The sequence below is a fragment of the Vulpes vulpes genome, chromosome 16 (genome assembly GCF_048418805.1).
Source record: "Vulpes vulpes isolate BD-2025 chromosome 16, VulVul3, whole genome shotgun sequence".
NCBI classification, from domain to species: Eukaryota; Metazoa; Chordata; class Mammalia; order Carnivora; family Canidae; genus Vulpes; species Vulpes vulpes.
In genome coordinates, this window is record NC_132795.1 from 63,714,969 (window position 1) to 63,742,640 (window position 27,672).

Here is a 27,672-nt window from a genome sequence, read left to right on the forward strand (position 1 = left end):
TCCACAGGTCACCATCTCAAGGCCACTATCTCTCCCTTCTGAGAACAGAATCTAAACTGCATGTCAATTGAACACCGAATCCTGACACAGGTTATCTCTCTGGTTAGATCCTGCTGAAAGCAACTGTTGCAAGTAGTTCTTTTTTTTTTTTTTAAAGATAGATTCATTCATTCATTCATTCATTCATTCATTCATTCATTCATTCATTCATGAAAAACACAGGGAGAGAGAGGGGCAGAGACACAGGCAGAGGGAGAAGCAGGCTCCATGCACGGAGCACCATGCAGACTTGATCCCGAGTCTCCAGGATCACACCCTGGGCTGAAGGCGGCGCTAAACCACTGAGCCACCTGGGCTGCCCACAAGTAGTTCTTAAACCAGACTGCCTTAATCCTGTAATCTCATTGGTAAAACAAGCATTGAAAGCTAACATTATAAGTTGTTTCTTAAAGTCACAGGATACACTGTGAAGATCCTTTTATGGACATGACACAGGAGGTTCAGAGAATTGGAGTGACCAGCCCAATGTTGTGACATGATGAAGCTCAGTAGTTAGGGGAAGACATAGGACCAGAATCCAGAGTCCCTGTTCATAAAATCACAACCGGATTACAGTTTGAAGGCTCATTTCCTCAGGAGGCAGACTCCTGACTCTCTCTCTCTTTTTTTTTTTTTTAATTTTTATTTATTTATGATAGTCACAGAGAGAGAGAGAGGCAGGGACACAGGCAGAGGGAGAAGCAGGCTCCATGCACCGGGAGCCCGATGTGGGACTCAATCCGGGTCTCCACTCAATTTCGAACACTCAAGAAGACGTGATAGGGACACCATCACACTTTGCACATCAGGCAGTCACATTACCACTGATGACCCCAGTGACCTGGTCTCTCTCCCTTGCTGTCAATCCACTGCACCTTGAAACATACAAGAGGCACTTGATAAATGGACCCGCATCCTAACTAACCTTTGTGGAGTCTGGAAGAAGAAAAGTATATACTCAGATAATTATTTCGTTCTAACAAGCCCTCAGTTTCACATAAAGAACTGCTTCATTCTAAAAGGCCTTGAAGTGGGGAAGGTCACCTAACCAGAGTCATCGTTGGCCAGTCTGTTCTTCACAATTGGCAAGTTTATTTTCAGATGCCCAATGAGAGTACAAGCTCTACCTGTGTGTCTAGTTGCCTGGTGCAGCCTGTACCACACAGATATTGAGTCAATCCACCTCAAAAAGTTATGGCCAACATTCTCTCGAATCTTCACAGCCACCCTATCAGGCAGGTGAGGAGTTTTCATCTTACAGACAGATTAACTGCCTTGTCCCCTCAGTTTTCCCGTTTCCTTAGCAGAAGGGATCACACATACCTTGTCTCACCTCCATCCCACCCCACTGGAAGACACCTTTGCCTTCTTGCACCAAATGTTTCAAAGAATAGTACTGCTATTCTGTAGCCTTTCCATGATGAGCCCCATGTAGAAGTACCACATTCATAACCACATATCAACTCACACCTCAACTTTACTTCAGAGGTTTAAATATAGAATTAAAACATCACAAAAAAAAAAAAAAAAGAAAAGAAAAAAAAAGGAAGAGAGGCAGCCTCAGTGCTTGGCAAATCTGGCCTAAGTCTCATACTAAAATAAATTTTCTACTTTGTCATTTTAAAATTACTGTGGGTTGTGGAGAGAAATGCGTCACGTTCCCTTCTTCATGTGACTTTGGCATAAGCCAGATGAATTGTAGCAGTTTTAGCAAAGCTCTTGGAAGGGTCTGCACTTCCCCTTTCTCCTAATCAAAATCTGCAGATGTCCCTGGATGAAGTATGGTAAACCAACACCTGCCCTAATATCGTTTCGAGGAGAAAATTTTTAAAAAGTATATAACTTTGAAAGCCAGAAGATGCTACCCAAATATAAAGGCATCATTATTAATTTTGAACCCTCTCAAAAGATTCACCAGATCCTTATAATTTTCACAGAACTCTCAAAAAGCAGGAAGAGAAGAACATTCTGGAATATCCTGCTCCATTATCTAGATCAAGTAGTTCTCAAAGTATAGGGGCCACTGTGACCCATTTAGGGGTTCAAAAGGTCCTTTTTCCACCTGCATCTGTGGGAGGCCTATTTTCTTTGTATATATATCTAAGGCAACATATAACACTAAGATAAATGCAGAAACAGAACTGAGAAACTGTCTTAGACTGTCATTAATGAAGATTTGAAAATATGTAATTCAATGCCACTTTTCCCACCAAGCTTTTTTCATTTTGGAAAGAGTTATTTTTCATAAAAATTAACACTTATGAATAAATGCATAATGAGTTTATGTATCTCAAATGAATACATATTTAATTTTGTTCTTAGTTTGTATTTTCAGTAAATATTGATAAGCAAAAGCTCTCTGGGGACCTCAATACCTTTTTATTATTTATTTATTCATTCATTCATTCATGAGAGACACAGAGAGAGGCAGAGACACAGGCAGAGGAAGAACCAGGCTCCACGTAGGGAGCCCGATGCGGGACTCGATTCCAGGTCTCCAGGATCACGCCTTGTGCCAAAGGCGGCACTAAACCGCTGAGCCACCTGGGCTGCCCTTAAGAGTGGAAAGCAGTCCTAAGATCAAAGCATTTGTCACCTGTTTCCTACTCATTGTACTAAACACTGTTTATATTCAAATTCAAATACTCAAATAGTGAGAAAATAGGTAGATAGTTTCTCATACACAGGAAAAATAAACTAGCTTTGGAGATAATATAATAGGTATTTTTGAAGAAGTATTCCTTTTAATAACAAGCAGGATAAGAAAAGAAACTACATTAGAGGAAACTTTCAGGAAAGAACCCCTAATAATCTCACTAACCTACTGAACTATTTACATTAACTTTCCTTTCTTGTCTTTGACCCTCTGGCACTAAGTATTTCTTTCAATTGACTATTTTTTGAGCAGTTTTAAGTTTACAGTGAAACTGAGGCAAAAGGAGTCGAGTTCCCCTTCATCCCCACGTGCAAGCCTCCCCTGCTACCAACATCTCTACCAGAAACGTAGTCTGTTATGACTGATGATGAATCTACAGTGACCTATGCATTTGTTTACAACTGTTTTTTATATATAAAAGTTACATTTTAGAAGTCATGAATGATAGTTACAACTGTCATCTGGCTAGTTATAATTAGTTGGCTAATTTTTCAAAAAAGGATTTTTGCTAAGAAGTATTGATGATAAAGAATATATATGTTGGGAAATATATATGTAGAAGCCTTTAGTACAGAACCTTCACATTTGGCCAGTAATAACTGATTTACCCGATCCACTTCTACAGATGAACCATACACAGAAAACTTGGTATCACAGGGCTTTTTCTCAAGTGTCTCACTGTTCAAAATATGTAAAACAAATTTCCTGGCATCAAAACGAAAAAAATGTGTAAATCCAAAAAGCATCTTAAGAGTCCACAGAGCATTTTGGTTACAGTATAATTATAATTGCCCAATTACATTTAAACAGAACTCTTTATAAGTCGTGAAAATAGAGGACATCTGTTATAACACCACACATAATAGATTAATGGAAATAGAGAATCAGGTTAGTTAAATTCCCCTTAACTCATAATTGACAAATTGAGGATTTGCAGTTAATTCTAAGCTTATGACTTTGTGGAAGATCAACAATCTTCCATGAGTCTACTACTCTGCACTTTTTAAAATTGTTTGCTAAAACTCATTTAATAACATGAATTAGACTTTTAGAGTTAATGGCATACACACACACACACACACACCTATACTTGCTAAATACACAACATTCTTATTTATTGATTCAATCCCCTTAAGACAATATTAAGAAATCCAGTTTGCCTACCTCAAATTGCTGTTAAACCTAACAAAAATGTGTATCTTTATCAACAGTCTGTAATTCAGTTTTACTGTTTCCCTCAACCAACTTGTCATCTGTGGGAAGTTTAAGAGCATACAATCTTTCTATTATAAACCCTGCCAGCAGCAACTCTAAGCCTCCCCCTTGGACTACATAATGAAAATGTACTATTATGAGGAACCTACTGAACACAAAGACATTACTACTATTACTTTAAAGGCAGCATTTTCCTTTACTTCTGCATCTCATCTGGTGTATCTCCCCGCCTGCTGGAATATGCCTCCCTCCCCTCCATCACTCTGGAATGCCCCTGCTCAGAGTCGAGGAAATAAAACTATCAATGGCTACTGAACTCAAAGCCCAAGCAGACTAGATCTGGAAGATAGGAGCTCCTCTTCCAGGAGAGGAGACACTTACAATTTTGCATAAAAGTCACAAAACTCCTTGTAGACCTTTACGTCACTGTGCCTGCGCTGTAATTTGGACACAGCCCGCTCGTCTTCATTGCCATTAGCCTGGTGGACACTGTTAAGGACTGCCTGGGGGATTTCTTCATTCTCTGGGATAACACAAGGGTGCACCCTGCCCGGGAACGCCATCCCAGGGTGCCTGAGAGCTCCAAGCCCAGGGCAGGGAGTAGCAGGGCAGGGGACGGAGAAACAATATCCAGGCCTCCCCTGCTTCCCTGCCAGGGTCACTCCCACTGTTCCCACACACGTCAGCCCTGCGTTTGCCAGGGTAGCTCCTGGCCCTTCATATTAAGAGCTCTAGCAGCAAAGCAGTCACTTGCTGTGCCAGTCCTGAGTTTTGAGGCATTTCTGGAAGCTCTAGAAAACATTCCCCAGAGCAGTGACACAGTCTTTGCTGGAGCAGCCTTCCCGGCAGACTGTGTCTGTAAACACTGCTTCAGAAATAGAGGACTGGTTGGCAGGGTCCAAGAGAAACAAACATCCACATGCCCTGGGGGATCTGTCACCAGGCATTATCCACATGAACACTGTGGTTCTTGTAAAACACCCTCAGATATTGTTTCTAACAAGCTCCCCACTGAGGCTAAGCAGCTGGCACACACTGGGGGACATCTTAATGCCCAGGGCATGCTTGCCAGCTATGCCCATGGCTGTCTTTCACCAAGGATCTGTGAGTCCCTAAGAATTTGGAGCTACTTTTGACTTATTGATCCTAGCAGTTGGCACATAGCAAGAGCTGGATGATGTGTTCAATGAATGGACACGAGGAAATAGGAAAGAGCTGGGCATCTAGTTAGAAACCCTCAGCTAATCCTGGTCTTTATTATGGTTAAAGATGCTGCTGGCATTCCTGCTATAGTCAGTCCACATTGCTGTCATCTTGCAGCAGTACTGCAGAAGAGGAGGGTGATGATGTAGGTCACGGGCAATACAAGGGCTCAAAAAATTTCTCCAGGAACAGTCCTCTGAGCACCAAGGTACCCTCCCAACCAAAATTAAGGTACCAAGGACCACTAAAGAAAGAAACACTAGAGATGAGAGCCATGAAATCAACAGCAAACAAACAGACAAAATGCAGCTGAGACTTCCAAGTAACAACTAATAAATAATAATGCTATGCATTATGCTCATTATTGCATCCCTTATAAGGTAGGTATTATTTACAGGTGAGGAACCGAGATTCAAGGAGGCTGAATAACCCAGTAAGTACGTGGTAGAGTCAAGATTTACATCTAGGGATCTTCATCCTGGATGAAGCTATCCTATGTTGTCAACTACCATGTGAGAAAATGGTTAAACACAATCACTGGAGAAAAAATAAGTTAACTAGAAAAGATTAAGTAGTAGGTACAAATGAAATAGAAGCACAAAATGAGATCTAGTCTTCCCTCTTTGAACCCTAAAGATCTCAGAGTACAAGTCAGAAATTAAAAGGCTGTGGGCTACGGATCCTCCCCAAGCCCCAAGCCTGTGGCTAATGCAGTAAGAAAATCATCATTTTTAAATAGGAAAGAAGTGACCTCATGGTTGAAATGGTGAATGAGATCTTGCCATTTACAGCAACCTGGATGGGCATAGAGGATATTATGCTAAGTGAATTAAGTCAGGAAAAGACAAATACTATATAATTTCATTTACATGTGTAATCTAAAACAAAACAAAACAATGAATAAAGAAACAAAAGCAGAAACAGACCCATAAATACAGAGAACTGATGGGGGAGGGGTGTAATGTGTGGGGGGAATGGGTAAAATGAGTGAAGGGAAGTGGGAGATACAGGCTTCCATTTTGGGGATGAATAAGTCACAGGGATAAAGGCACAGCACAAGGAATATAGACAATGGTATTATAATAGCATTGTATGGTGACAAATGGTAGCCACGTTTGTAGTGAGCATGGCATAGGTTATAAAGCTGTCAAATCACTGTTGTACACCTGAAACTAATATAATAGTATCAACTATAATTTAATTTTATTTTTTTAATATACTTTAATTTTAAAAAACCACACACACACACACACACACACACACACACACCACAAAACCAAAATACATACAAGCAAAAATTTAAAAAAAATTTGGATAAAATATAGGATAATATAGAATAGTTTTTTATATGAAAAGGTTTTTTGAAGATTTATTTATTTTAGAGAGAGCGAGCAAGAGAAGAGAGGGTGCATGAGCATGCACATGGAGGGAAGGGAAGGGCTGGGGGAGAGAATCTTCAAGCAGACACCCTGCTGAGCACGGAGCCCAGATTGGGGCCCTATCTCATGACCCATGAGATCATCACCTGAGCTGAAAACAAGGGTCAGACACTCAATCAACGGAGCCACCCAGGCTCCCCTATAAAATTTTTTTAAATAAAATTGTATGGGTGTTTCCAGTAACTGATGCATTTTATTGATCCTAGCAGTTGACACACAGCAGGAGTTGGATGATGTGTTCGTAATACATTCATTCATGCCTGAGGAAAAAAAGCTATCAGGCTCTATTTGTTTTCCTTATGATATTCTTACAGTTTTTTTTTTTTAAGATTTATGTATTTATTCATGAGAGACATACAGAGGCACTGACAGGCAGAGGGAGAAGCAGGCTCTCCAGGGGCCTGCTGTGTGACTCAATCCCAGGACCTCGGGATTACAACTGGAGCCGAAGGCAGAGGCTCAACCACTGAGCCTCCCAGGTGCCCCTATTCTTATAGTTTTTAATCCATACCAGTTACAGTGATTGCAAATCATGTTCATTCACCTGCCAGAAACATCATTAGATCCAAATACTCAGCCCACACTGATGTGACACTACTTGGAGATACCAAGCAAAGGGCAGAATGCTGAAGGAGGTCCTGGAGACTTCCCTTTCAGTTCAAACAGTTTCCAGGGGATTATGCTATTTAAGAAATGCTATGTTAAGGTGAAGCAGGTAGGAGACCCTCCATTGTTTCTGCTTTCCTCTACTTCCAGCTGGGACCATGTTACTGAGTGTGTGCTTGGCACATAGTAAGTCCAAACAGACTTCAATAGAAGTTACCTCAATAAGAGTCAGTTTTGGGGCAGCCCGGGTGGCTCACTGGTTTAGTGCCACCCTCAGCTCAGGGCGTGATCCTGGAGACCTGGGATCCAGTCCCACATGGGGTCCCTGCATGAAAGCTTGCTTGTGTCTCCGCACCTCTCTCTCTCTCTCTCTCTCTCTCTGCCTCTGTCTCTCAAGAATAAATAAAATCTTTAAAAAAAGAGTTTTTGATTGAAGGTATCATATACGATGTTAATATTTTTAAACTATTTAATCAATCAGTGTGACTATATGGATGTTAAGGCTGATTTGTGGCTGTCTCTTTGTTTACAGTTTTGCCAGATCTCATTCTTTCCTCCTTTCCTTTCTTTTTATTACCAAGGAATATCCTAATGGCAGCTGAGAGGGAGAGGGGAAATTGAGGCTCTAAAGAAAGAAAAGATGGGGCAGGACAGAGCCCGATCATCTATCCTAAATCTCCTTCCTAAGAACTCCTCCCCAGGAGCAAAGGACCCTGGCCAACTGACTTCTGCAGAGAAATTCCCTGAACTTTACACATGCTACTTATGCTGGAACAACAAAGGAACTCACACAGTAAGGGTCAAGGCCAACCAGGAAGCCTTCACAACCCCTGCAATTGTGAATGAGCTCTGTATTCAGAAGCTAGTGGCAACAGGCTGCCCGGTCCTTTAATAACTTTTCCATTATGGTCTATAGTGTCTTTAAAAAGTAACTGCTCATATTAGGGGCCCCTGGGTGGCTCAGTCAGTTAATTGCCCAACTCTTGATCTCAGCGCTATGAATTCCAGCCCCATAGTGGGCTTCACATTGGGTTGGGTGTGGAGCCTACTTAAAAAAAAACAAAAGAAAAAAAAAAGTAACTGCTTTCATTATGCCACTGTTTGCTTATTTGCATTATTTTATATCACATCTGAACACATGAACTTTTAATGAGCTCACAATGCAACAGGGCTAAGGGGTACCTGAGAAGTGCCTGCTGAATGAATAAACAAGTCACAGCCTGTTTCTGAGTACTCAGGGAAACAATATATGGATATATATGGTTTTCCCATCATTCAAGCATATAAAGATGCAGATCTCTGCTTTAGTGCCAAGTGCTGAGTGCAGAGGGCTCTCTGTGTGTCCTAGTACCTGAGTAAGGATACCTGAGTAAGGACCATGTGGCCACTGCAAGGTCAGGTGGCACTATTCACAAAGACTGCATAGGGGAGTCGGCTGGTCAATCACTTCTTATCCAGGTACCACAGGAAAGAGCTAGAAGAAACGTGTGGTTATTTTCCCAGGAGGACATGGGGGTCATTTTGGGCCAAAGAAACACCACGGCTTAAGTTCTATATCCAGGCATTTTCCTACTTTCAAACCACTTTTGACACTTAATAATGTCACTGTTAAGAAATGTAAACAATCCTTTTAGACTATGTTGCAACCATGAGAAGAATACTTATCTGAACATTTCTGATGGAAAATACTACTCTCACTATAGTGGCATCAAAATAGTCCTTGAAGGAGGGCAGGAGGCATATCTGCTGTTAGGCTGGCAGCTCCAGCGTCCTGTAAAGAATGCTGCTGGGCTTCAGATTCTACCAGTCTAGCTAACTCTATGATTTCAGCCAAAACAAATTCTACCCGATGTACCTGTAGCCAGAAACAAATAACCTACTTAGAGATATCACACAAAAGTATTGTAGCTATTTGCAGGAGCTCAAATAATTAAAACATGGATATAATCATGAGCATGGTTGGCCAAAAGTAATAATCAACTTTTTAATAACTGGTATTTTAAAATTAAAATTCTCTCTAATAGCAACAACTGAACTATGTGCATCACTACTATATAGTTCATCTATGTGGTTCTTAAAATCCAAGCTGAACATTTTGACCAATTGCTTCTAAAACACAGGACTCTAATACAGAAAAAAAGGCAGTGCTATTACATGTTTAATGCCATTCCACAGACAGGCATACATGGATGGCTAAGCCAAGCCCTTGGCAATAACAACTATTAGAATGTAGCTTCTTCAATTTCAATCAAAGTCTTCCATGAATACTGGAGTATTCAATTGTTCAATTGTTGAGACAGCCAGGTTAAATTAATATAAGGCAAAATGAATTATTCACTATGAAAATTCACTATGATTCTCTATTCTACTCAAATGGAAAATTTAATCTTATTTTCTTCCTATTATTAAAAACACAACAGTCATGACATGCAAGTAAAGATAATGGAGCTGGAAAGTTCTTTCTCATTTCCCAGGGACTAGGACAAATGCACTGTGTTTTCTTTCAACGACAGTGAGGAAAGAGACAAAGGTCAGTTAGTTGGCCAGAGAGGATATGGAGTTGCAATTCACATGCCATTTTGCCTTGTCTGTTAGGATCGTTTCCTAATTCTGGATTGCACAAGCAAAAAAAAAAAAAAATTATTACAACACAGGCGAGAGAGTGAGAAAGAAATAAGATGCACATCTTAAACTAACTTCAAAGACAGGCGCATTTGTCACCTCCCCGCACAGGCACTGCTTATGGATCACAATCAAAGCAGGTAAGAACCTCTCTGGCTTTGTTACTGCACATTAGAAATAACTGAAGAGAATAAGTGAAAAACATCACTGCCTAACAAAGAGGAAAGAACAGACTTAAAGGACCTCCCTATTTACCAGTAACCCCTTCCCCAGGGCCTCCCACTCTTCCCAAATACTTAGACCAGACCAACAGTGACCCAGAGGCAGTGACTCAAGAAGGTTATTTGTATCTGATTGTAATACCTTCTTAAATGAAACTCACCTAAAAGTTAGAGACTCTTTGATATTGGAGACAGATTTATAGCACCCCAAACCTTGTGCTAGTGGAAGAAGCGTGTTCATATCCCTCATAAGGAAAATGAGTGAAACACAACTCAATCTCAGGTTGATGGGTTTTCAAGAAGTAAACTTCAGGCATACCTTCAGTCCTAAAATCAACAATTAAAATATAATGTTTCTAGTGAAAGCTGGTGAGGTGAAAATTTTTTATCTGATGTCTAAAACTGTCCTGGTTTTATTCTTGATGCCTACAGGAGAAGAATCCCCAGTCAGGAGCCATCAGGCTGAGAGCTGCCACATGTTCGCCCAGTGCCATGAAGGTCCTGTGACACAAGACAGATCCTGAGAGTGCTCCGCAGCTCAGAAATACTCTGCCCACAACAGGCATAAATTATTGAAAATTATATAGTTCAGTTTCTCAATTTTAACAAATTTAAAAAGTACTGACAACCTACTTAGTGGCCTAATTCTTGGGAAGTACCTCAATCTGGACAATCTCTAGAAGTTTTCCAACATTACTCCAAAACAAACCCATACCCATACTTCAGTGTAAAAAGGACGTGGAGCCTAGGAAAAGTGCAGGAACAAGACTGAAATAAAGCTTACGATGTTCTCCTGTTCCACTCTGAAACAAACAAGTCTACTTTATTAAGAGATGTTCTGAACCATGTGCAGAGAGAAATCAACAGAGTTCAAGACTTGTGGCACCTTTCTCTCTCTGGTACAAGCACAAGAGCGTAGATTTCCTGCCCACAACTAGCCACCCTTTCTCTGCAACAGTGACATTCTCATCCTGCAAAGCAAATCCACAATAGAAGGAAAGGCACAAAACTAGATCAGGAAAGTAGCAGGATGTGTGGCAACAAGGCAAAATCAATAATAACAGAAAACCAACAAAGGACATGAACAACGGGCAGCCTCAGTTTCTAGAAGCTGTATGGGTATGGAAGTATGAGCATTCTGGGATGGGATTACTAGGTTGCACTCTGTTGTTTGGCAAGTTGAATTTCTCTACCCCCAGCAACCCCAAAGCAACACAGCTCGTTATAGAACATTTATAAAAGGTAGTGAAGACTCACTCATAATCCTGCAATCTAGTGATGAGCAATGCAACATGTTAATCTCTATTCCTTATAAAATACACATATGCACACATGATTGTAAACAAAGGCAGGATTGTTGCAAGGTGATTGTTTAGAATTATCTTTATTCCTAGTACTGGACATAAAAAGATATAAAGTTCTTTGGATGAATACTACTGACTCCTTTTCCCCTGAACTCTCTGCCTCTCTGAAACTTGCCCAGTCCTCTATTTCTATTCAAGGTCTTCTCTAAGAAGCCCCCTTTGAGCATTTCAGCCTATACTAATCTGTTTAGCATCTATAGGGCTCACTGAGTATCCTGTTCAGTTGTGTTCTGTATTGCAAAGGCACTTCTCTCAAGAACACCATGAGCCCTTTAGTGTGAAAACTTCTGGAGTCTTTACATCAAGCACCCTCTAAAGCAATTAAACTGACCTTTTTTTTTTTTTTTTTTTTTTTTTTAAGATTTCATTTATTTATTCATGAGAGACGAGAGAGAGAGAGAGAGAGAGAGAGAGAGAGAGGCAGAGACACAGGCAGAGGGAGAAGCAGGCTCCACGCAGGGAGTCCGACGTAGGATTCAATCCCGGAACTCCAGGATCACGCCCTGGGCTGAAGATGGTGCTAAACTGCTGAGCCACCAGGGCTGCCCCAAACTGACCCTTTTGTGAAAAGTTGCTAAACAGTAGAATTGGGGAGGTGCTCATAAGCTGCCACCCTCCCCAGAAATTCAAGACAACTCAGTGTAAATTGATTCTTAAAGATTTTATGTATTTATTCATGAGAGACACACAGAGAGAGGTAGATACATAGCCAGAGGGGAGAAGCAGGCTCCCTCTGGGGAGCCTGATGTAGGACTTGATTCTGGGACCATGACCTGAGCCAAAGGCAGACACTCAACTACTGAGCCACGCAGGCGTCCCTCAGTGTAGCTTTAGTATGTAATTCAGCATAGTTCTTTTGTCAGTAAAGGTAACTTTCTTAACTGTCATCACTGCAGTCTGAAATCTATATGCTTTCTAAACAAACTTTCTATCACTAGATGCTCATGTTGTTCAAATAAGTGGAGTGTTTGGTCAACTGAAAAAACATTCTTAAAATTCTCTTTCACAGGCTGGGAAATTTTTCTCTGATTTTTCAAACATCTTCACTGGAAAATGTGTCTGTAGCAGTTCCTCCATTATCCAAATTATTTCTCCCTGTTATTCATACTGTGACCCACTAACACATATTCTCACCACTAAACATCTTTTTAAAAAGACACCTTGTGTCCTGACCAAAATAGATGAATTTGGGAAAGCCTAGTATTTCAAATATAGAACAGTATTTTTAGCTAAGAGTGTTGACTGGCTTACCAGGGAAATCCTTCAGTGAATCCACGGGTTCCTTATATGGCTGGGGTGGCCATCATCACCAAACTTTCTGGCTCTAAATGACATTCTTATTTTAGTTCTGACTCAGCCAAGGATATCTCACTGAACACTGACCTTCAGCTAAGTTGGGAGAAGAAGCCAATGGGAATTCTTATTTTGTGAATAAGCTTAACATAAGGTCTGCTTTCATCAATAAGATAAAAGAAAATGAGAGTTTCAGTATGGAAGGACAGAAAAAACCCACTGTACTCAAGTCAAATGAAAACAATCCTTTCAAACTTAAATCTATATATCTTTCATTTTCAGTTGTTTTCTTTTTAACATAGAACATATTTTACATATATTTTATTGCATTAAACAATACTTGAAAATACTGGACAGGATTAAGCAGAAGAACTGAAAAATATTTTTTTGCAACCTTTAAAAAGGCTTCTTTTCTTTCATTAACTTCAAATTTTGTGAAGTGCATACAGAGAGACAAGGAATTGTTTTAAATACCATAAGAGTTACTATCAATGTGATCAAAAGATGTGGAGATGATAGAAGGTCACAGGAGGCCTGAGCATCTGGTGGTGTCATTGTAAGTCTATCTGGTACACAGCTAGAGCTTCAGTTCTCCCAGGTGTCTTCTGCATATACCTCTTCTTCTTCTGGATCCTGTCCTCAGCTCTTCTCTCTCCCCATAGAGCTCACCATTCTCTGGCGCAGAATGAAGTCTGGGTTTTTTAAAGTGGTTTACCAGTTTAGGTAGGAAGCTGATCCTTTAGCTCTATTCAAAGAGACACATTCATGATTCCAGCAGTAATATATAAGAGTATGATCATTATGACTATAAATAGACCCCTCATTTCCTGATGGAAGATTATTGGAATATTTTTGGTGTGCTGATGATGGGAAAGTGGTCTTTTTCCGCCGCTTGCCTCCGGTCCTGGGGCCTTTCAGCAGAGGGCGCTAGAGAGACCAACCGGAGGAAAAGGTTTTTGCATGCTGGTCCTTGCATGCTCCCTTGGCAAGCTCCTGGGAGCAGAGCCTTCTCCATTACAGCCTCCAGCAGCACACACAGCTTCTTCAGCATCCAGGTTGTGTAGGTATGGCAGCCAAAAGCAGCCAGTTGGCAAGCAGCTTGTCTGGTGGAAGTGCCTAGTGGTTCTGCAGCAGGACACCTCTGTCTCCTGCAGTGAGTGGCAGCCCACAGCACTCTGACAGCCCCCCCTACCTGGCCTCTCCAACCACCCTGCCCACCTCCCCCATTCTCAGCATTTCTGGAATGGAGCATCTTGTGGCATCCTGTATGGAGGGTCTCCCACAAATTCAGATTTCCAGCATGTTTCACTGGTGCGGCATCATAGCAACTTCTCTGCTACTCCCATGAGCAATGAATGAGTCTTGGGTGGGGAGGAGGGCTCCTCCTCGCTAGCTCTCTTTAGCTCTAGAGTGGTAGCTTCTGCTTATAGCTACTATTCCTGTACTCTTAGCATTCTTTTTATTTCTTACTAGCCAATCCCTTACCACTGCAAACCTCTGTTGGAATTAACTCTTTTTATGTTTTTATTAAACCTTGCTCCTTCAAATTACCGTGTGGTTTTTCTAATTGGATCCTGACTGAACCTCGGCTGATCCGCGGCCAAAGTCAGGACTCTTAACTGACTGTTCTTAGACCCTGTAGGATCCTTTATCCAATATGAGGCATTTGTCTCACTTAAAACAACGTGTCTGCATATGAAACTAGAAAGGGACAGGAGGAGTGGATTATAACATAAAAAAACCCAGCATAATAAAATGGCCAGTTAGATGAGAGTTCAAACCATCTGACTTCACTTTGTTTCTCCATGCCAACAAATAGACTCCCTACTTAACTCGGGGCAAGCAAGAGGCAAGAGTTCTCTACTCTCCTCACCTGCCCAGTAGAGAACATGCATCCCTTCCCATAAGCACTCTCTAGTACAAGGGACTTGTTTGGGGACCAATTTGGGTTCTTACCGTATTTTCACACTAGGTATTAACACAGGAAAGAGACAAAAACAAGGGGACACACCTCTGTTTTGGTCCTCAAGAAACAAAAGAGCACAGTAAAGGAATCCATGTCACCTTGTGGTCAAGGAGCCCACCTGTGGCCACAGCCAGAACGCACAGGTCCTGGATGGCCTGAATGCCAGCCCTGCAAGGCCCCCAGGCCTATGCCACGTTTCTGGGCTTCCACAGTTTCTGAAGGTTCAGGCAGAATCTAAAATGTGACATAATATTCTAAACAACTTCCGTCATAGAATGTGCTAAGAGATGACACATTATTACTATTACTATTACTATTACTTATTACTATCTCTTCTGTCTCCTCATCTGCCTCACTTTCAGGCCCCATATACACAGAAGCTGAACCGAATGGTGGTCACAAGAAACAGGCAGGAGTCACTGAACTGTGAGTGCTGCAGGAAACACGGCAGCAGCCCAGCCCCGAGGTCCTTCTTTCCCTTCCCTTTACAGACATCCTGGTAGCAGCTGTCTGTAGCCCTAAACAGGCTAGTGATGGACCAACTTCACAAGAGCTGTCTTTGTTAGCCTGCCCTCCACCCCCCATTCTTGCAGGACTCCTTGAGAACACTGCTCACTGCTCCCTCCTCCTCCTCCAGCATGGCCTCTATCTGCCACAAAGAGGCTAGAGACATTATCTAGTTTCCATTCAACCATAAACCTTCCAGAAATACTATTTCTGAAGAACAATGTACAAGAGAGAAATCAAGAAAAAGGCTTGGGGAGAGAAACAATACCATGGAGCTCGCAGACACTATTTCAGTTACTTTAATATAACTGAGGTTTACACATGTGCATGTGCACACATGTGTGTGTTTTGTCTTTTAATATTTAATTACTTAATGATATTAAGTGAAACTTAAACCTTCCTGGTGGTAGGGCATGGAGACCCCTGCTCTAATCCTTTTACAAACAGAACTGATTCCAAAGGTTTCAGTTTAGGACAGCAAACGTGTACTTGGAAGACTGTGCCTATCCAAACCTTAATAAAACATAGCAACAAGTGCTTTTTCGCAACGGTTTGCCACCAGAACACAGGTGTCGTGAAAACCACCGCTAAACCTAAACCAAAATGGGAAAGGAAAAGACTCACGTCAACATCATCGTCATTGGACACGTGGATTCAAGCTAGTCTACCGCTACTAGCCATCTGATCTACAAATGTGGTGGGATCAACAAAAGAACTATCGAAAAATTTGAGGAGGCTACTGAGGTGGGAAAAGGCTCCTTCAAGTATGCCTGGGTCTTGGATGAACTGAAAGCTGAACGTGAACATGATATCACCATTGATATCTCCCTGTGGAAATTTGAGACCAGCAAGTATTATGTGACCATCATTGATGCCCCAGGACACAGAGACTTTATCAAAAACATGATTACAGGCACATCTCAGGCTGACTGTGCTGTCCTGATTGTTGCTGCTGGTGTTGGTGAATTTGAAGCAGGTATCTCCAAGAATGGGCAGACCCGTGAGCATGCCCTTCTGGCTTACACACTGGGTGTAAAACAAGTAATTGTTGGTGTTAACAAAATGGATTCCACTGAACCACCTACAGCCAGAAGAGATACAAGGAAATCATTAAGGAAGTCAGCACCTACATTAAGAAAATTGGCTACAACCCCAACACAGCAGCATTTGTGCTAATTTCTGGTTGGAATGGTGACATGCTGGAGCCAAGTGCTAACATGCCTTGGTTCAAGGGATGGAAAGTCACCTGTAAAGATGGGAATGCCAGTGGAGCCACACTGCCTGAAGCTCTGGATTGCATTCTGCCACCAACTGGTCCAACTGATAAGCCCTTGCGTCTGCCTCTCCAGGATGTCTACAAAATTGGTGGTATTGGTACTGTCCCAGTGGGTTGAGTGGAGACTGGTGTTCTTAAGCCTGGCATGGTGGTCACCTTGCTCCAGTCAATGCTACAACTGAAGTAAAGTCTGTTGAAATGCACCATGAAGCTTTGAGTGAGGCTCTTCCTGGGGACAATGTGGGCTTCAATGCCAAGAACGTATCTGTCAAAAATGTTCATCGTGGCAACATGGCTGGTGACAGCAAAAATGACCACCAATGGAAGCAGCTGGCCTCACGGCTCAGGTGATTATCCTGAACCATCCAGGCCAAATCAGTGCTGGATATGCACCTGTGCTGGATTGTCACACAGCTCACATTGCTTGCAAATTTGCTGAGCTGAAGAAGATAGATCGTCGTTCTGGAAAAAAGCTGGAAGGTGTCCCAAGTTCTTGAAATCTGGGGATGCTGCCATTGTTGATATGGTTCCTGGCAAACCTATGTGTGTTGAGAGTTTCTCTGACTATCCTCCTCTGGGCCGTTTTGCTGTTCGTAACATGAGAGAGACCGTTGCTGTGGGTGTCATCAAAGCAGTGGACAAGAAGGCAGCTGGAGCTGGCCAAGTCACCAAGTCTGCCCAGAAAGCTCAGGAGGTTAAATGAATATAATCCCCAATACCTGCCACCCCAGTCTTAATCAGTGGTGGAAGAACAGTCTCAGAACTGTTTGTGTCAATTGGCCATTTAAGTTTAATAGTAAAAGACTGGTTAATGATAACAATGCATCGTAAAACCTTCAGAAGGAAAGGAGAATGTTTTGTAGACCTTTTTTTTTTTTTTTTTTTTGGTGCACGTGTGGTAGTTTTAAGTTATTAGTTTTTAAAATCAGTACTTTTTAATGGAAACGACCAAAAATCTGTCACAGAATTTTGAGACCCATTAAAACAAAAGTTTAATGAGAAAAAAACAAAACAAAACAAAACATTGCAACATGTAAAACTGAACAATCCCTTTTCACGGCATAAATAAGGAAGCAAAATATCATCAAAACTAACTTGGTACCAGGTCAAATTCTAAGCTGGGAAAATAGAGCAAAATAATTGAGTTCTCAAACAGCCTGGAATATAGGAAAGCAAATCATATGACGACATGCTGAGAATGGTTCACATAAAGTAATTCAGTATGGCCTAAATATAAGTAAAAGAGCTGTCTAAAACAACAACAAAAAAACAAAACAAAACAAATAAACAACAACAACAAAAGAGCTGTCTAGCCCTTGAATGATCGTATCTGTGATGGTTGCATCAAAAGTCAATGATCTGCCTCTATTAAAAGTGGCAGTAATTTCTATGTTTCCACAGATAGTAACATTCCAGACTAGTAGAGACAAATGACATGTTTATTTCAAGAAACAGTTTTATCTAAAATACGGGAAATAATTCTGTGTTAAAGGATAAATGAAAAACAAACACCAAATCAATTGCTATGAGTTAAGATGCTGCCAAAAGTGAAAAGACAGAACCACTAATATTTTAAAAGGGCAAACCCAAATTTTATACGGCTATCATGATAAACATTTAAGTCATACGGGATGCACGAATACTTTTAGGGACAGAGGGGGAAGGGATACGGAAGGAAATCACGTGGTACAGTTTATTACCCTGAGCATAAATATAATCAGTGCTCAATATTATAATGGCTCAAAAAAGTAATGTCAGTGTTTTCTCATCCAGAAATCGATTTGTAGGCTTAGGATGCAGGTACAGATTGCCTCTAGGTACACTGCTTATATAAACACAGATGAACATTTACCTTCCCTTTTACTTAATGTTACCATGTAAAGGTTGACAGTCTGAGTCATTATTACAGACCCCAGAGGCCATAACCCCAGCGATCACGTTTAGCTCTGTAGAAACAGTTTCAGACACTCAGGCCATGATTCATATTTTGGTTCTTTAGTAACTTTTGCATTTCCTCTTACATTTTTTTTTAAAGATTTTATTTATTTATTCATGGGAGACACAGAGAAAGGCAGAGACACAGGCAGAGGGAGAAGCAGGCTCCCTGTGGAGAGCTGAATGCAGGACTCAATCCCAGGACCTGAGCCAAAGGCAGATGCTCAACCTCAACCGCTGAGCCACCCAGAAGCCCCTCCCTCTTACATTTTCAAGACTGAAGAGGCAGAGAAAGAAGCTGGAGGCTTTTCTGCAGCTCATTTACCATTCATTTGACCCTAAACATCATTTGTGCTATAAAGTTTGGCACTGCCTGGCAAGAAACAAACTGTCCTAAACCATGAAAATTCTGAGTACATGCTCCCTTGGGTATTTCTTTTTTTTTTTTTTTTTTAATTTTTATTTATTTATGATAGTCACAGAGAGAGAGAGAGGCAGAGACACAGGCGGAGGGAGAAGCAGGCTCCATGCACCGGGAGCCCGACATGGGATTCGATCCCCGGTCTCCAGGATCGCGCCCTGGGCCAAAGGCAGGCGCCAAACCGCTGTGCCACTCCCTTGGGTATTTCTTGATTTCATCATACTTTTTGAAAATCTTGCTCTTTTTTTTTTAATATTTATTTATTTATTTGCATGAGAAAGAAAGAGGAGGGGCAGAGAGAGGGGGAGAATCTCAAGCTGATTCCTCCCTGACTGTGGAGCCCCAGGCAGGGTTCAATCCCACAGCACTGAGATCATGAACTGTGGTGAAATCAAGAGTCAGATGCTCAACTGACTGAGCCACCCAGGTGCCCTGAGAATCTTGCACATGTTAAGTGGCTCCAGCACTTAACTTTTAACAAGGTGTCTTTCAAGGGAGAGAAGGTGGCTGAATTCCAACAAATTACTAACAGATACTCAGGAAGCAAAGTAGAACGTTTCTCTCTGCAAAGAAAGAGAAACAAACATTCTGCTTTGCAAACATGTGTCTTCCCAAATAGTAAAAATGAAAAGTGTCTAGTTATTTAATATTCAAAATGAAATACAATAAATCTTCTTTGAGTATCTCTAAATCTGTTAATTATTCAGTTGGCAAGTGGAGAAACTCAAGCTCTTAAAGTTAATTACTAAGTGGTGATACCAGATATTGGACCTAGTCTCTACTAACCCGGACTCGGAAAGCTTTCTTAGATGGCTCACATTTCATTAGCCAAACTGTTATTTTCAAAATAAACTTATTTGTTTCATTCTCTACCATGAAGGTAAGAGCAGTAAATGAGATGTTAAGTCTAACCTTTCAATACAAATTGTAAAAGGCTTAATAATGACCATAGGTAGACATCCTAGTTAAGATAAGTGGCTCAGATCTCTTTCCATCCTCCTCCTCCCATCAACCTCCAAATCACAAGTCGGAGCCACAAATGCAGAAATCCTGGTTGGGTTTATATGTCACTGACAGGCAAGTAGCTGACAGGCTGTTGTTACGGATATTAGACAAGGCACAACCACTGATAAGCCCAGTAAGGGATGAATTTTAATGTGATAGTTACATATGAGGAGGGAAAGGTTAAAATTATGTCACTTACCATAATATAAATCAAACAATTATAATTATTGAAAACTTGTTTTTTTTAAAAAAGATGTTATTTACTCATTCATGAGAGACAGAGAGAGAAAGGCAGAGACACAGGCAGAGGGAGAAGCAGGCTCCCTGTGTGGAGCCTGATGCAGGACTCAATCCCTGAACCCCAGGATCACAACCTGAGCTGAAGGCAGATGCTCAACCACTGAGCCACACAGGCGTCCCATATATTGAAGATTTCAAATACATATTAAACTAGTGGGGGGATCCCTGGGTGGCGCAGCAGTTTGGCGCCTGCCTTTGGCCCAGGGCGCGATCCTGGAGACCGGGATCGAATCCCACATCGGGCTCCCGGTGTATGGAGCCTGCTTCTCTCTCTGCCTCTCTCTCTCTCTCTCTCTCTCTCTCTCTGTGACTATCATAAATAAAAAAAAATTAAAAAAAAATTTAAACTAGTGGGAATAGTAAGATGAATCCCATCAAACCCAAGTCAACGCAAAAAGTTAGAAACCATGATCAATTTTTGTTTTATCTATTCTTCAACTATAAAGTATTTTGAAGTAAATTCCATACATCATATCATTTGATCCATAAATTCTTCAGCATATAACCATAATACATATTTAAACTCTTATTTCCTACAGGGATATAATGTAGCACAGTAAATTTTGAAGGAGGCTCAGTAGAGAGATGCTTGATTTCCACTATTTCAAAATTACCGACTGTTAGAAGTATAAGCAGGCTGTCCTCCACTAGCTTTCAGCAGCTGCCACAGGGCTGGGGGAAGGTTCAGGAAAAGAATCCGGTCTAGCCATCCCACCCCTTTCCTTCTCATCACTTCCACAGAGCATCACTGCTTTTGTTCTATACACCAGAGTGCCCAGGGAAATCCTGTCTGGAAAATATGATTTTTTTTAAAAGCTTCTGATTGGACCTTCTATTCTTTTTCTGAGATTTTCAGATACTTGTTTTTTTGTTTGTCTTATTTTGTTTGGTTTGGGTTTTTTGGGGTTTTGTTTTTGCTCTGTTCCTATGAAAACTGGAAGCTATAAATACATGGACTGGTTTTCTGAAATGGTCTGATATTTTACCACTTCTATTATGAGTGAAAACTAATTCACTGGTATATACCAGTTTTTTTTAAGATTTTATTTATTTATTCATGAGAGAGACAGAGAGAGAAGCAGGCTCCATGCAGGAAGCCCGATGTGGGACTCGATCCCGGGACTCCAGGATCACACCCTGGGCCAAAGGCAGGCACCAAACCGCTGGGCCACCCGGGGATCCCCTGGTATATACCAGTTTTAACTGGTAATTGAGTTGATCAATCTCAGTTGCTATTTCTCTATATAAAGCTCAGAAGACCATCCTAGGCTCATTCATAGAGAAGCATTTGCCTAGAAACCACCCTGTAAATCCTTCTTTTTCCCCCTCAAACATAGCTGAAACATTACAAATAAGTAGCCCACACGTAAGCTGTGGCTTCTTTCTATTCCCATGCATACTCATATTTCTTCCCTATAATATTGTCATTCCCATTATACCCCTAAGGAATCAGAATTCTGACAATAAAATATACTATTTCATCTCAGTAGCATTCAATGATGCCTTAAGTAGCTTTTAATAGCAGATGGCAATATAAAGATGTCGAAAGGTGACAGTAGTAAGTTTCTGCTGACTTGCAGAGTTGATTATGGTGGCCACAAAACCTATCAGTATCGAATAGACATTTTTCCAAAGAAGACAAACAGGTGGCCAACAAACACATGAAAAGATGCTCAACCTCATTAATCAGGGAAACTGCAAATCAAAACCACAATGTGATATCACTTTACACCAATCAGAATGGCTGTTATCAAAACAACAAGAAATAACAATTTGTTGGTGAGGGTGTGGAGAAAGGCACTTGTGCACTGTTAGTGGGAATGTAAACTGGCACAGTCATTTTAGGTAATAGTATGGAGGTTCCTCAAAAAATTAAAAATAGAAGTACCATATGACCCACTAATTCCACTTCTCAGTATCTAGTCAAAGAAAACAAAAACACTAGTTTAAACAACATATGAATGGATATCTTTATCTTGCTATTTGTGACAACATGGATGGACTTTTAGGGTATTATGCTAAGTGAAGTCAGACAAAAAGACAAATACCATATAATTTCACTTATATGTGGAATCTAAAAAACAAATAACATAAAAAACAGAAATAGACTACATAAATACTGAGAACAAAATGATGGTTGCTAGAGGGGAAGAGGGGATGGGCAAAAAAGGCTGAAGACGATTAAGAGGTACAAACTTTCAGTGGTAAAATAAACCACAGGGATGAAAAGTATAGAATAGGGGATATAATCAATAATATTATAATCATATTGTATTGTAACAGACGGTAACTACATTTACATGGTGAGCATTTAGTTATGTATATGATTGTTGAATCACTATGTTGTACACCTGAAACTCAGAATATATTCTGTCAATTATACTTCAAAAAGTTTTTTTTAAATTTTTTATTTATTTATGATAGTCACAGAGAGAGAGAGAGAGGCAGAGACATAGGCAGAGGGAGAAGCAGGCTCCATGCACTGGGAGCCCGACGTGGGATTTGATCCCAGGTCTCCAGGATCGTGCCCTGGGCCAAAGGCAGGCGCTAAACCGCTGCGCCACCCAGGGATCCCGTCAATTATACTTCAATAGCAAAAAATTTTAAAAGCCTATCAATATTGCCTTATGCACATGTAATCAAAGAAGCATTAAAAAACCTTCTAAAACAGTCATGTTTTTAAAAGCCCCGCCTATGTCTTCTAATGACTTTAAATTTAGTTTGGAAAGAAAAACCCAAATACTCATTCTGATTTCACTACTTCTTCAATAAATGATCTAAACCAGTGCTTCCACAGTTCATTTCATTCATTTATTTATTCACAAATATTAACTGAACATCTACTAGTCTAAATTGTGCTAGTCACTAAATGAGTTAGACATTACTCCAGCCTGGATCTGACAGTCACCCGTTCACAGAAGGTATCTGATGCCATGAATAGTGCAGAGCTTTGGAAATACCAGCAGCAACAACAAATGAGAAATTGCGAAGCAGGAACGAGTAGGAAAACTAAGAAAAGGCAGCACTGGGGACATGAACAAAGGAGAAATCTTTAAGAAGGAAGTATTACTCTTATAATTTCAAAGGTGGGCAGCCCGGGTGGTTCAGCAGTTTAGCGCCGCCTTCAGCCCAGGGTGGGATCCTGGAGACCAGGGATCAAGTCCCATGTCAGTTTCCCTGCATAGAGCCTGCTTCTTCTCCCTTTGCCTGTGTCTCTGCCTCTCTCTCTCTCTGTGTCTCTAATGAATAAAATCTTAAAAAAGAAAAAAAGAAATGTTTATAACTTCAAAGGTAAGTAAAGGGAAAGTCACGTAATTTATGTGAGAGCCTTGGGACTGGGAGGTGGGCCCCCCTCCTATGACGAATACTAATGAACAGTATACAGTGTTATATACTAATGAACTAAAGTACAGTGAACAGACTCACCACTCATGGATGCATGAGAGGAATGACCAGATAAAGGCTGCAGTCAAAGAGAGAAAAATTAACCTAAGGGCCTGGCTCTGGATCTGTGATGTGTGACCATGAGGGCCAGCTGGCCCAACCTATCATCAGGGAATACAAGGAACCACAACATTGACAACAAGCTACCATAATTTTCATTTCTTCCTGCAACTCAATGAACTTTTATAGAGTATTATGTAGAAACCACTGTAGAGGGAAAAAAAAAACAGGGGGGAGTGCAAATGCCTCACAAATGATCAATGCACAGCTTTGCCTTCAGACATCTTAATTCAGCAAAGGAGCTGAGATGCATGTACAGCTGACAGTGATATCAGCTACACTGTGTCCAACAGGACAGAGAAGCACGTGGCACTGGGCAGGGGAACGGTGATGAGAAGCACTGGACTTGGGGTTGGAGAATTCTGGTCTGTCCCAGTGACACCTTTTGCTACTTGGGCAAAGGCAGGATTAAACAAGAGAACATGTGAAAATGCCTAATAGTGCTAGGATCGTACAAGCTTTACAAGCTACTTTCTTTCCTTTGATTTCATTCAACAAACATTTACTGAAGCCCCACAATAAAGTAGTAGGCGGAGGGGATCCCTGAGTGGCTCAGCGGTTTGGTGCCTGCCTTTGGCTCAGGGCACTGGCCTGGAGACCCAGGATCGAGTCCCACCTCGGGCTCCCGGCATGGAGCCTGATTCTCCCTTCTCCTGTGTCTCTGCCTCTCTCTCTCTCTATCATGAATAAATAAATAAATCTTTAAAAAAAAATAAAGTAGTAGGCGGAAAGTAAAGTCAGGGAAGCTACAGCAGGATGGACGTACACAGGGGAGGCGGGCATGGCATTCTCTTCATCACAGAGTCAAGGGCACTGATGATACGGTCTAGAGAGATGGAAAAATGGATTGTGAATGAAGGGAAACAAGGGCTGATTTGACAACATGTCAACACTTAACCACCTGACTGACTTGGTGCTCTTATTCTCTATGCGATGTACATGGTTGGTCCTGATGCCCTAACTTAATTCCTTTCAGGTTCCCCAAGCTCAGTCAAGGGGCACAGCCCACCCGTTCCTGGCAGCCAGCCCCGAGGATGGCCCTGGAGACCCCACTTCCTGGAACCAACAAAGATTCTCTCCTTGATGAACTCCAGTCAGGCTCTTATAAGCTCTTTCTTACTGGACCCTGACTTCTGAGCTTACTCCAGTTTTACCAAAAGCCCCGCTAGGTCAGAGTAACTAACCTCCCACCCTTGCTATCTGCTCAGCCTCTCCAACTATTCAGGTTCCCTATCCTCTCCACCTCCCCACAGCTTTCAGCGAGAATGTCAGGTCAGTTTCGCCAGAATCCCCCCACACCTGTGATGTTTCTTCTCAGTAATTCTCTATCCACTGACCCCTACTCTATTCCTGGGCTACGAATCCTACTTTTCCTCGCTGTATTTGAAGTTGAGCCCCATCTCACTCTGCCTATGGAAAGCCCCACTGCAGTGGTCCCTACACTTATCTTGATCCTGAATAGTCTGCCTTATTGTTGTTTAACAGATGTCACTGGATATTGTTTTTCTTTAACAATTTTCACAGCTTTGTGGAATGCCCTCATTTGCAAGGTAGGCTGGACTTACTGATTTGCTTCTCATGAAGGTATTACAGTAAAAGCAGTAAGTCGGTTCTGAGATTTGGTTATAAAAAAGACTGTGGCTGCCATCTTGAACTCTCTCCCTCTCCTGGATCACTCTCCCATTGAGCCTTGAAAAGACTACAGCCCTGACCAAAAGCTCAAGGGCAGTATCATAAAAGACCCTGAGCCAAAGCCACTGAATTAAGATGTACATGGATTCCTCACTCACAGAAACTGTGGGATAACAAAAGCTCATCATTTTAAGGCTGCAGTTAGTAAATCAGTACCCACAGGCGAAATGTGGCTCACTGCTTCCAGAAATATAATTTTATTGGCACACACACAGCTATACTCATTCACTTATGTATTTTCTACAGCTGTGTTCACACTACAACAGCAGAATTGAGTAGCTGGGACACGGAACGTGTGGTGTGCACAACCCATAACATTTATTATCTGGCCCTTTACAAAGAAGTGTGCCACCTCTGGTTGCCCCTAAATTTGGGGGTAATTTGTTATTCAGTAATAGATAACTAATGCACGCTGATCCTATAGCATCACAGCTATTCCTCTAGATATAGAATATTTTTTATTTCTCTCCGTAATTCTGTTTTTCCTACCATACACAAGGTTCCATACCAGCAAATAATGAATGTTTTAGTCAATTTCATATCCCCATTTCCGTGGCACATAGTAGGACCTTAATAAATGTAGACTGAACCAAGAATGCCTAGACAAATATATTTTACATACTAATGTGGGAAACATACAACCTAGAAATATATCCTTTAAATAAAATACATTAGATTAAGAAAAGCCAAAATTACAAGTGGTGCTGAATAGCTACTATTTCCAGTTGAATCCATTTTAAAGGTATTTGTTGAGTGCCACAGAAACAATGATTCTAGATCCAAGAAAACTATTATCTTTTAAACTGGCCATTCATTCATAAAAAGATTTTTTTTTTTTTTTGAGAGAGAGAGCATGCTCATGACCTGAGCCGAAGGCAGACTGAACTGACTGAGCCACCCAGGCACCACTAAACTGGCTATACTTTTATAAAACCTCATTGCTTAAAATACCTGTATATCAGTTGTATCAGATACTTCCAAGATTATTGCCATTGTTTTATTTATTTATTTATTTATTTATTATTTTTTTTATGATAGTCACACACAGAGAGAGAGGAAGAGACATAGGCAGAGGGAGAAGCAGGCTCCATGCACCGGGAGCCCGACATGGGATTCGATCCCTGGTCTCCAGGATCGCGCCCTGGGCCAAAGGCAGGCGCTAAACCGCTGCGCCACCCAGGGATCCCGCCATTGTTTTAAACATGAAACAAACAATATATTTTCCAGCACCTGGGAGGGTTATTGAAAATTTCCAAAACACTGTAGAAATTTCAGTTTTATCCCAACAAATTCTGCATATCAGAATTAAAAACTAAAGTTGGCAGCAGTAACTGTCAAACATAAGTCAACATCCTACATGCAATGATTCACTGCAGCTTCCTATCTCGTCTGGTTCCCTTCACATTCTGTTTGCCAGAGGCAGGAGGACAATATTATAGGCAAAGATAAAACTTGGATATTCTTGCAATGTCCAATTTTAAGGAATATACTCATTATGACATATAAATGTAATACTTTTAGCTTTTTAAATCTGGATATTTTTTTCTGGCAAATACCTATGAAGAAGAGGCCGAAAAATTCCATTTTTTGTTTCAATCTTATTATTTACAGGCAAGCACATGAGGTTAACCTTTACTTATACATTCAATGGTAAATTTTTAACTTTTAAGATATGATCAAGTATATTCAAAACTTCCACATAAGAAAACTTACTCTAAAACGTAAGTGAAGGACACTTGGGTGGCTCATTCAGTTAAGCATCAGCCTTTGGCTCAGGTCATGATCCCAGGACGTGGGTCCCACTAGGATGAGTCCCATTTTGGGCTCCCTGCTCAGCAGGGAGTCTGCTTCTCCCTTTCTCTCTGCCCCTCCCCCCTGCTCATGTTCTCTCTCTCTCAAATAAATAAAATCTTAAAAAAAAAAAAAAACACCTAAGTGAAGCCCAAGTTTTGTGGTTAAGAGCTCATACTCTGAACATAGGACACAAATGGGTATGGCCCTGGGTTCAAACCTCAACTGCCCAAATTACCAATCATGTGCCTCTACAGAGAGTCCTTTCCTGTCTTGGAGGAAAGTGGGAAATCAGTGGCACCTCACAGGATTATTGTGAGGATTCAGTGAGGCTGTGAAGCACTTACCACACAGCCAGAAAAGCACTAACTGGTATGAAAGGTCAAGATGACTTTTAAAAACAGTTAATGAGTTTATAGTTATATGGGACATATGTATTGATAATCTTACTGACTGTAGGTTCGGGAAAAATTTTAAATAGGACACAAAAAACACAAACTTTATAAACAGAAAAGAAAATCAAGTATCTTCTGCTTTTCAAAAGCTACTTATAAAAATAAGACAAGCTACAAACTGGGAGGAAACATTTGCAAAATATTTATCTGATGAAAGACTCT

The 27,672-nt window shown here is 41.0% G+C and overlaps 1 protein-coding gene across 13 annotated transcripts in view; it reads right to left on the reverse strand.

Moving 5' to 3' along the window:
* Nucleotides 1-27,672, reverse strand: part of LIMS1 (LIM zinc finger domain containing 1) — a 148,236-nt gene that overhangs the window by 26,275 nt on the left and 94,289 nt on the right. The window contains exon 1 of one of the 13 annotated variants that reach the window (XM_072742577.1): nucleotides 4,292-4,570. The exons of 11 other annotated variants lie outside the window; for them this stretch is intronic. In XM_072742577.1, coding sequence (XP_072598678.1) covers nucleotides 4,292-4,473 — 182 coding nt within the window. In that variant the 5' untranslated portion in view covers nucleotides 4,474-4,570. Of the gene's footprint in view, nucleotides 1-4,291; nucleotides 4,571-27,672 lie in introns of those variants that run through there. One more of the 13 variants, XM_026010895.2, reaches the window with a different exon arrangement.